Below are 10,754 nucleotides of genomic sequence, written 5' to 3'. Positions count from 1 at the left end.
GTTTGGATAAACAGCACTGTTGCCATAGAATCAGCCGACCGAGGAGCACCTTCAGTTTGGTAAAACAGCACTGTGTCGAGGCCGACTAGTTATCTATCCAAGTCTCGGTCGAGAAGGGTTTCCGAATTCTTATTGGCAGAGGTTGTCTTATTAGCTTTCTCGGTGAAGTAAGGTGTTCCGAGTTACGACATTCAGCACATTGAACACCGAGTGATTTTATGATTGGATACTCACAAGTGAGTTTCAAAGTTCGGCATTTTGACAGCCGAACCACATTTACCATCAAGACATACATCACCTTTGAGTACTTATGTCCATATAGTCTGGTGTCGATTCGACGTGGTTATACTCTCAGGAATATAATCATTGTGATCGAATCCGGCACCGATGATTCATGAACTTCACAGAATTAGTAGCCTTGTCTTCAAGCTTGATAATCCAGGCTCGGCCGACGAGTTGGCACGCCCAGTGGGACCCAATGCTAGACCTTCAAAGTTCATGACCATTGAGACACGGTCCGTAAAGAAGAAAACAATCATGGGAAAGTCAACAACCTACTTGCCAGTACAAGGCCTTGGACAAGATTTGTCACAGGTGCAAAATCCTCTCATTACTGTGTGAACTGAGGCTGCAAGTGCGATACACCGAGAAAAAGAAGTTTGCCTCGGCAGCCAGCCTCGCAACGTAGAAATTCCCAACAAAATTGCAAGAATTTTCATCGAAGGAATAATGGAAGATTGTGACGAAGATGGTGGGGAAGGTTTTGATCCCCCGACTAGGTCGTTTCTTCGAAGACGACTTGATGAACAATCTTGGGAGGTAAAACAGTCGAATGGCCAGAAAATGAACAATTTGCTCAAAGCCATACAAAGTAATGGTGATACGCAGACCAGATCGCTTGAACTATTGGTCAATAAAGCCTTCGAAGATGGCCACGTTGGCCAACCTCGACAGCTTCCATTTAAGAATGTTCTACTACAAGCTGAGATAGGATCCGCTCGGCTCCAACCTATCGACTTGGAAAAAAGAAGAGGATCAAGCAGTAGAGCAGATGGACACGACCAGGGAATGAAAACAACATCTGTCAATGATCGAGGTCTAAAAGATGATCGATTCGGCCATAAAAAAGGGGCCGAAGTTCCCTAAGTTCATCTATCTGTACCCGGCTTATGTGGAGAAATTCGAATATCCTAAAGGCTTCAAAATCCCAGACTTCAGTCTTTTCGTTGGACAATCGTCCTTATCTTCGTTAGAACATGTGGCACGGTTCACTGCGCAATGTGGAGACATTAATAGCGACTTTCATAAATTACGGCTATTCAACTTCTCACTAACGGGTTCAGCATTTGCTTGGTACATCAACCTTCTACCTAACTCCGTCCATAGTTGGGAGGAATTGGTCGAAAAATTTCATGAACAATTCTATCGCTCAGGGATTGAAATGTCAGTTTCATCATTAGGTAGGATGGCTCAAGCTTCAAACAAATTGCCAATGGAATACTTAACAAGGTTAAAATCGACCTGAAGTTGAGTTCGTCAGAATCGCTCTAAACGGCGTGGACGTGGAATACAAAAAGAAATTCCTGGGGGCAAATATCCAAGATATGTATGAACTGGCTCAGCACGTTGAGTAGTATGATTATTTGCTCTGAGAAGAAAAGATCTCAAAGTCCCCATCCCGAGGAACAATCTACAAAAATCCCACGGTTAGCCACGCATTGGTCGAAAGCGAGGATCCTCAATACGCCAGCGTGGATGCAGTTGAGATAGTTATAGACAAACCATACGTTTGCAAGGAATTAGCTCAAATCAATTCCAAGGATGCCAAAACCCGTTCGGCCTCTAAAGAAACGATTAAAACATCGAAAGTTTACACTTTCGATATCACCAAGGCTGATGCAATTTTCGACCAGTTGTTGTTAGCAAGGATCATAAAACTTTGGCCAGGACACAACATCCCCAAGGCCGAAGAGTTGAAAGGCAAAACATATTGCAAGTATTATAATTCAAGCAAGCATACCACTCATAATTGCGTTGTGTTTCGTGACGCGATTCAGAGTTGGATTGACAAAGGGAAGTTAAAGTTTCCTGAGAAACAGATGGCGATTGATGTTAATCCCTTTCCATTAATGACAATTGGCATGGTGGACGTTTATCTACCTAAAAATAAAGGGAAAGGGAAGGCCGAGTTCGTCCCGGTACAACATATCTGTGAGCATAACTCTCAACCGAGGCTCAAGATTAATTTATTTTCAAATGAACCACCCACAGAGTCTTCAGGACCGGCCATAGTCGAACCTATGTCAGGTTCTAGTTTCGAATAAACTGATGAACCAATGGTTTTGTACGGCCGCTGTAAAACATGAGTTGCCCTAACCGAACCTAAAGAGAGAACACTTCAGGCTCCAACTTCATGTCAACCGTCCACGGCCGCAACAAAACCTCTGAAGGAACTTGATGCCTGCCAACGCCGACAGGTGTTCGAGAGACTCGATCCACATGTACGAACAAAAGATCCAACCCCAATCAAATGACGTCTTGATTTTGATGTGCCATTCTATAATGAGGATTATTACTCGCGTAACTCCAGCATTTTAAGTTCATCGATGGGCCAAAAAACCTTTAAACCACCTAAGCTACGCGACCAACGTTGGTATAGTTACAATTCTTCGACTGGTATGTATACGGTGTTATCCAAGTCTCAAAAACGTCATCGCCAGCAGATAGACTGCATGGCCCAACGACAGAAAGCACAAGCTAATTCGACTACTCGGTGGCAGCCAAAAGAGGCAGCAGGAAGCGGCGACGACCAACCTACCCCGACCATTATGGCCGAATTACTTCAAGAGAAAAAGGCAGTTGGTCGTGACTTTGAAACCATCATTAAGGAGTCCGAAAAACGCATCAAACTCATTCTTCGGCCTAGAGAGATGAAAACTCGTCTCGAGCATTTCAGACAAGAAGCCGAAAGTAAGCTTCCCCTATTACCATCGCAACAACCGTTAATCAAAGTACAGCGAAATCTACACCCTCTATTTCTCAGTGAATCCTTAGAGTACATGCGAGAATTTCATAAGAAACATTCTGCCAATGACTTGTACGGACTACCCAAGGCATGTCAGGAAGCCCTCGACGTAGCACTAACCTATCCTGATGCTGAACAAATTATCCAGAAAACCACCGATCCAGCAATAAAAGCTAAGTTCCAGCATATACGTGAGGCTCGAGCCCTCGGCTTTGAGGTCGACCCATACACAGATATAGACACTGCCGAGCTACTGTTTTCCCTCGAAGACCTTCAGCACTTACGATATCATTTCGAAGTTTTCTCGGCCATGTTGATAGAAGCATATTCATGCGACTTAAATGGCTTGTTCTCATGCATTTACGTTATGTTTCTTTAGTTATTTTAGTCCTTTATGCTTCTTTTGTGTGTTTTCTGGTTCTAAGGGCAAAGTATGCAAAAGGATGCCTTTTGGAGCCTTTTGGAGCAAATTAGAGATTGGAATGGATATCATATGCTTGGAGCCAAGAGGATGGACGAAATTGAAGACTTGAAGTAGGAAAGTTAAATCCTAAAAGACCTCATGTTTGAGCATCATTGAAGACTCCTACGCATTTTAGAACACAAAAACAACATTCCTTGCAACCTTAGGACAATGTCGTGTGTTTCCTTGTGTCTCCCTTTCTTGCATGGCAAGGAAGGGCTTTGTTTCCTATTTTAAACCATTTAAACACATTCATTCATCAAACCATCTCAGCCACATGCACTTATTCCTCCATCATTGCACCACAATCCCAACCATGCCATGCATAACACACCAACAACAACATTGCCGTGCATCCCATTCCATCTCCCACTCTTTAATCACATGCATTCCTATTCTTTAAATCAGCCACATGCATTCATATTCTCCTTTGCCGTGCATAATCTCTCATCATTGCAGCCACATTTCCAACCCACATGCACCCTTTATTCTTTCATCATTCCAGCCACTCCACATCCCTCACCAAGAAATCATTCAACACATGCATCCATAATCATTTCTCCAACCTTGCCGTGCACATCATCATAAACAATCAGCCATTCCACATGCATTTCCACCCACATGCACTTTAATCATTCAATCACACATCACCCATTCACCCTTTGCCGTGCACTCCCATCCCATTTCAGATTGCATTCCATTCATTCCAGCCAACCCACATGCACTCCCTTTAATTAATTCAACCTAGCTGTCAAAGCACATGCACATGCACCCATAATCATTCACACAAAGCAGCCACATGCATTCCCCTTTGCATTTGCAGCTTTCCACCAAGTCCCTAGCTGTCATATTCCCTCTTCTTCACCTATAAATAAGCATCCATTGCAGCCACAATTCATTCACTCTTCCATATTCAGAAAATCATCCAAACACCACCAGAAATCATCCCCTTGTGCCGTGAGTTCCCTACCAATCCAAACACCATCACTTCCTTCACCATTCCACAAAACCTATCATTCTACATCATCCATAATCCCCAAACTCACCTTAGACCTTGTGCTACAACAAAGAGGAAGAGAAGCGGGCCTAAACGTTCATACAATTCAAGTTTGAGTTGTTGGAATGTTTAGGTGTTTCTTTTCCTTTGAATTCAATGTTTAATTTCAATTCTCTTTGTTTTGTACGTATGAGGAACTAAACCCCCCCTTGGCTAGGGGGGGGATTCGAAATATATGTTTATGCTTGCATTTTGAGTTGATTACTTCTAATTACGTTTCATAAGTTGTGAATTCAATTTGTTTAATTGTTTGATTGATAACTTATTTATGTATGTTTATTGAGAGTGCACGCTTAATTTTCATGCATGAATATGACGCTAGAATATAAGTGAGTTTCACCTAATAGTTATGAACTTATATTCACAAGTAGTGGAGGTTGCTTATAAACAATCGCGTTAAACAAATTCTTGGCATAAGTTTCATGCATATTCCATAGTAACGAATGCCTCGTCAACACTTATAATTTTCATAGAGCGTAATGATTCTTGCTTGTATCTCTATTATGCAATCATGTAGGGGACTTGTGGGGAATGTTTTGGGTTGTCGTATGCAATCATCCAATTCAATAACGTTAGGAAGATTTGAAGGTTAATTAGTGCATCACGGTTAACTTGGGGTGTTGAGAATTCTTGGTTTATTGAAAGGCAATTGGAAATCTTTTTATTATGCAAGTGTAACATGTGTGGAGATGAACCCCTTGGCTAGCTTCCATTCATTCCATTTCATCAATTTCATATTTACATTCTGTTTTAATTGCAATTTGTTCATTTAATTTAATTTCGTATAAACCTAAATCCCCCTTTACTTTAATGTCAAATTAGTTAGAAATCAATTTAGTTTGTGTTTTTAAGAGTCTTGAGTCAAGTTACAACTTAATTTCGTCCAAATTTGGGTTTGTGCTCAAAACTGCCCAGAAAGTGGTCTTTAGGCAGATTTGAGTGTGTTTGTGCTATTTTGAGTCTTTGGTTTGTCTTAGTGATTTAAAGTTTAGTTTTGCATTCTTTGAGTCTAGTATAGTGTTTTATATTGTGTTTTTACGATTTTGAGTCAAATCCAAGTGATTAACAATCCCTCCTAATCTCCAGTCCAGAGCGATCCCTACTTATACATACATACTACAATTGTCAAAAAGAGGGTTTAATTTGTGTGCGTATAATTCTCGCATCACATGTCTCTCTTCGGCCTTACGACCGATGAGGAGGAATGTGTGGTGAGTTTAGATGCATACCTGGACACAAGGAATGCCTGAATCGCCTACAAAGAACGCACTCATAAAGCATTACAAGAACAAAATCACTCTTCGGCGACGAACAAGCTCGAGGATGATGACCAGAATGAGATAGGTTCAATCAATACACCGCAAGAGAGGTACATAACGGGGTAAAAGATAATCCGGTTGAGGATACTCCAAAGACTGATACCACATTTGTTAACTTGGAAGACGACAACCAAGACCCGATGGGTCCTTTAATCCTCGAGCACATAGAAATCATCATGGTCTATGTCTTGCTGGTTGACTTTCAACCAACCCTTCACCAGTCAAACTTCTTGGATGGGGATATGGTTGCCGAAGAAGCGACACAACTCGATTTCATCGTTACCGAGGAGGATGGGGAGATCAGTAAAGACGACAAACTTAAAGCAACCTTGGCAGAATTGTTTCCTCGCTCTCCTTCTGTCAATCTCCAACATCTAAAGTCGTTATACGTTACAGCTCATATTGAAGGATACCCCATTTCCAAAGTGTTTGTCGATTATGAAGCCATAGTCAACATCATGCCGATTTCCATCATGAAGACATTACGCCATTCTAATAATGAACTCATACCGTCAGAAATAACAATGAGTAGCTTCATCGGCGATAAGTCCCAAACCAAAGGAGTTCTCCTGTTAGAAGTAAGTGTTGCAGGTCGCAACCACATGACTGCATTCTTTATAATTGACTCAAAGACTGAATATAATGCATTGCTTGCCCGCGACTGGATCCATGAAACGAGCTGCATTCCTTCATCGTTATACCAGGACTTCATCTTTTGGAAAGGTAAATCGGTGGTAGTCCATCCAGCCGATAATCAGCCGTTTGAGACCAACATGATTCAGACCTGCTATTATGACGATTACGTCAGCTACATTACCCTACAGGGTTTTAATGAGGACGGACGACAAACTCGAATCTCAGTCCAGAAAGCCATTGAGGTAGGCGCCGAGACTGTACACTAGGATTCGACGAGACTCGACTTGGTAGACCTAATTACCAACACCGATAATTGACGCCGCCAAACAAGAAGGGCGTCTGGCCGCAGTTTCATCCAACATGGAACGTCTACTGGCTCATTGGTATGCTATTTCCAAGCAACCACACTCGAGCATAAACTTAATCGTATTTTTGGCTGAGGGAGATAATGGCCCAGTTTTATCGTTAGACAAAGTTCAGGCCGTACCAGCCGAACTCAAAGACAGTCGAACCCAAGTCAAGGATCTGTTAGAAGAAATAAATGTTTGAACGGCTGATGACCTTCGGCCATTATTCATTAGTACGTTGTTGCCTCACTTCATGAAGACTGAACTTTGTAAATTGTTAAACGAGTTTAAAGATTGCTTCGCTTAGAGTTATCATGAGATGTCGGGCCTTGATCGGAATCTCGTTGAACATGAATTACGCATCAAAGCTGGTTGTAAGCCTTTCCGACAGCCATCCCACCGATTTTCCACCAAGTTACAACTCGGCATAAAAGACGAACTGGTTCAACTTTTAAAAGCTGGGTTCATTCGGACCGCTCAATATGTCGAGTGGTTGGCTAATATCGTCCTAGTGCTAAAGAAAAATGGCGCCCTACACATCTGTATTGATTTTTGTAATTTGAATCTGGCAACCCCTAAGGATGAATACTCGATGCCGATCTCAGATTTGTTAGTTGATGCCGTAGCCAACCATGAAATATTGTCCTTCATGGACGGCCGTGCCGGCTACAACCAAATCTTTATCGCTGAAGCTGATATCCACAAAACCGCATTCCATTGCTCGGGGGCACTCGGCACATACGAATGGTTCGTCATGCCATTCAGCCTCAAGAACGCAGGTGCCATATACCAACGAGCTATGAATACGATATTCCATGATTTGATCGGTATGGTCATCGAAGTATATATCGACGATGTGGTTGTGAAATCGAGGAGCCACTGAACGCATCTCGATGATCTTCAGCAAGCCTTCCATCGTATGCATCAGCATAATCTAAAAATGAACCCGGCCAAGTGCACATTCGACGTCTCAGTTGGTAATTTCTTGGGTTTTCTTTTGCATCATCGTGGCATCGAGGTCGACAAAAACAAAGTCCGTGCAATCATTAACACCCTACCCCCAATAACCAACAAGCAACTCCAGTTGTTACTTGGGAAGATAAATTTTCTCCGCCATTTCATAGCTAATTTGACAGGCAAAATGAAAGCGTTCTCTACGCTCTTAAAACTTAAGGACTTAGATAGGTTTGAATGGCGAGAAGAACATCAAGCGGCTTTCACACAAATCAAGATCTCCCTTACCACGCCACCAGTACTAGTACCGCCTCGACGCGGTAGACCTCTCAAACTGTACATTTCGGCAATCGACGAGTCCATCGGTTGCCTCCTCGTGCAAGATAACGATGTCGGGCGTGAACAAGCTATCTTTTATCTCAGCCGAAATTTGAATTCGCCTGAGATCAATTATTCACCCGTCGAGAAACTTTGCTTAGCTTTGTTGTTTGCCGCATCAAAACTTCGACGTTATATGCTCTCATCAGTTACACAGGTCATCACCCAAATAGATGTTATTCGCTACATGCTTACTTAGCCTATCGTAAAAGGCCGAATTGGGAAATGGACAATGGTATTATCAGAGTTCAGTTTGCAATATGTACCCCAAAAGGCCGTCAAAGGTCCCTAGCCGATTTTTTGGCCCAACACTCCTCTCCTTATGGTTTTGGGGGCAGCGAAGTCGACATCGGTTTAGTCGAAACACGAAAAAACTACTGGACGATGCATTTTGATGGCTCTAGCACCTCAACCTTGGCTAGTGTTGGCATCATCATTTAATCTCCTGACCATTATCGTTGGTATTTTTCTCTCAAGTTAGACTTCAGCTGTACGAATAATCAGGCTAAATATGAAGCTCTCATCATCGGCCTTCACGTCCTCCACGACTTAAGAGCAGCCCGTGTCCTCGTCCTTGGTGATTCTAAACTGGTGAATAACCAACTAAACGACGTTTTTCATTGCATGAGTTGTACTTTGGCACCCTATCACTTGGTCGCCACATACTTGGCCGAGTCATTTGAAAGAATTACATTTGAGCACATTTCGCGTGTTCGAAACACTGACACAGATAAACTCGCCCAAATAGCCTCCGGAGCATAACTCTTAGGGGGCGAGTTAGGTCAGGCAACACGTACAGAACGATGATCTTACCTAGCCTTGGTTAATCAGCAAGTTCTCCAGCGCAATCACGTGAAACGCACACGAGTGATGTCTTTACCATCGTTACTAGAGCGAGAATACCCCGTAGAAGTATGTGCTGTCGAGACGCTACCAGATGATTGGAGAAGGGCAATTATACGATATCTCGATAACCCCAGTGACAAACACAACCGGAAGACAAGAGTCCATGCCACGAATCACGTGTCATACCAGAATGAGTTATATCGAAAAGGTAAGAATAGGTTATTGTTATTATACCTCGGCCCACAGGAGGCTGCCCAGGCAATGGTCGAAGTACACGAAGGGATTTGTAGAGCTCACCAATCCGGACGTAAAATGCGTTGGTTGCTCCAACGACACGGCTATTTTTGGCCGAGTATGGATTGCATTAAATAGGCACGAGAATGAATACAGTGTCAGATCCACAGACCTATACAGAGAGTCTCGACCGAATTACTTCACTCAATCACCAAACCATGGCTGTTCAGAGGATGGGCAATGGACTTAATCAGCAAAATCACGCCGTCTTCCAGTGCAGCAAAACATGCGTGGATACTAGTGGCAACCGACCACTTTACTAAGTGTGCCCAAGCAAAATCATACGTCGAGTTGACGACCAAAAAAGTTTGCAAATTCGTAGAGGAAAATATTGTGACTAGATTGGGCGTACCAGAAACAATCATAACGGACAATGACAAAATCTTTATAGCCGATAGGTTTAAGGAGTACACGGCAAGCCTAAATATTCGACTTGAACAATCTACGCCATATTATCTAGAGGCGAATGGGCAGTCCGAAGCAAGTAATAAGGTTTTGATCGGCATTCTCGAAAAAATGGTAAGAGAGAGGCCTAGTATGTGGCATCTGAAGCTAAATGAAGCATTATGGGCCTATCGAACTTCACCCCGATCAGCCATCGAAACAACTCCATACGCTTTAACCTATGGACACGACGCCATGTTACCGGTCGAGCTGAGTATAAATTCATTACGAGTGATTGAACAAAGTAGTTTGTTTAGTGCCGAATACAATCAAGCCATGAGACAAGAGTTAGAAGACTTAGAAGAAGTTCGGCTTGACGCTTATAACTTGTTAATATCACAGAAAAAGATTGTCGAGCGAGCTTATAATAGGCATGTCAGATAAAAAACGTTCGGCGAAGAAGAGTTAGTATGGTAAACCGTGCTACCAGTTGGAATTAAAGACCCTAAGTTCAGAAAATGGTCGCCAAATTGGGAATGGCCGTTCATCGTACATAAAGTCATTGGCAAAAAGGTCATACCATCTCTAAGATCGAATCGGTTTAATTCACAAACTACCAATCAATGGGGAATTTTTAAAGAAGTATTATCCGATCACGTAGGAGATGCGAGAATAGAGTTTATTTTATTAATAAGCCTGCAAAAATGAGTATACAAATACAGATGGTCGATTCGTTCACAGCTAAATATCCCTAAGGTAAGGAAGGAATGAGAGTTTCAAGGACATCCTTCAACTTCAACCACCTCACCTCACCTATAGTGACCTTAGCTTGTCGATTCCTTTTATCCATCTTCAGCTGCTTGACCCGCCGCACACTAGCTGCGTATTGGGTTAGGCAGGATTTACCGCCCGACTCGAAATCTCTTGCAAGCTCGGAAGCAACTGCCGATCTTCGATTTTGAAGTTCGGCAATTTAACAATCGAGGTCAGCCAATGTTTCTTTCTTCGTCTTCAAAATTTCAACCTTTAGACATAGAGCTTCTTAAACGAC

The 10,754-nt window shown here is 42.6% G+C and overlaps 1 protein-coding gene across 1 annotated transcript; it reads left to right on the top strand.

Annotated features, from left to right (window-relative positions):
- Nucleotides 1-729: 729 nt before the first annotated feature.
- On the top strand, nucleotides 730-6,766 carry LOC137747949 (uncharacterized). Its single transcript, XM_068488072.1, has 4 exons — nucleotides 730-1,096; nucleotides 1,657-2,198; nucleotides 2,700-3,323; nucleotides 5,960-6,766. Exons 1-4 carry the CDS (start codon nucleotides 730-732, stop codon nucleotides 6,764-6,766), a joined length of 2,340 nt encoding a protein of 779 aa, XP_068344173.1.
- Nucleotides 6,767-10,754: the final 3,988 nt, after the last annotated feature.

This window comes from Pyrus communis, chromosome 10 (assembly GCF_963583255.1).
Source record: "Pyrus communis chromosome 10, drPyrComm1.1, whole genome shotgun sequence".
In the NCBI taxonomy this organism is placed as follows: Eukaryota; Viridiplantae; Streptophyta; class Magnoliopsida; order Rosales; family Rosaceae; genus Pyrus; species Pyrus communis.
The sequence above is the reverse complement of the archived record's forward strand: the minus strand, read 5'-3'. Positions and strand labels throughout refer to the sequence as shown.

Coding starts and splice junctions, on each gene's coding strand:
- LOC137747949 (XM_068488072.1), top strand. CDS start 730: ATGGAAGATTGTGACGAAGATGGTGGGGAAGGTTTTGATCCCCCGACT. Junction 1,097..1,656: donor AACATCTGTCAATGATCGAG/GTCTAAAAGATG, acceptor TGCTCTGAGAAG/AAAAGATCTCAAAGTCCCCA. Junction 3,324..5,959: donor ACTTACGATATCATTTCGAA/GTTTTCTCGGCC, acceptor GATACTCCAAAG/ACTGATACCACATTTGTTAA.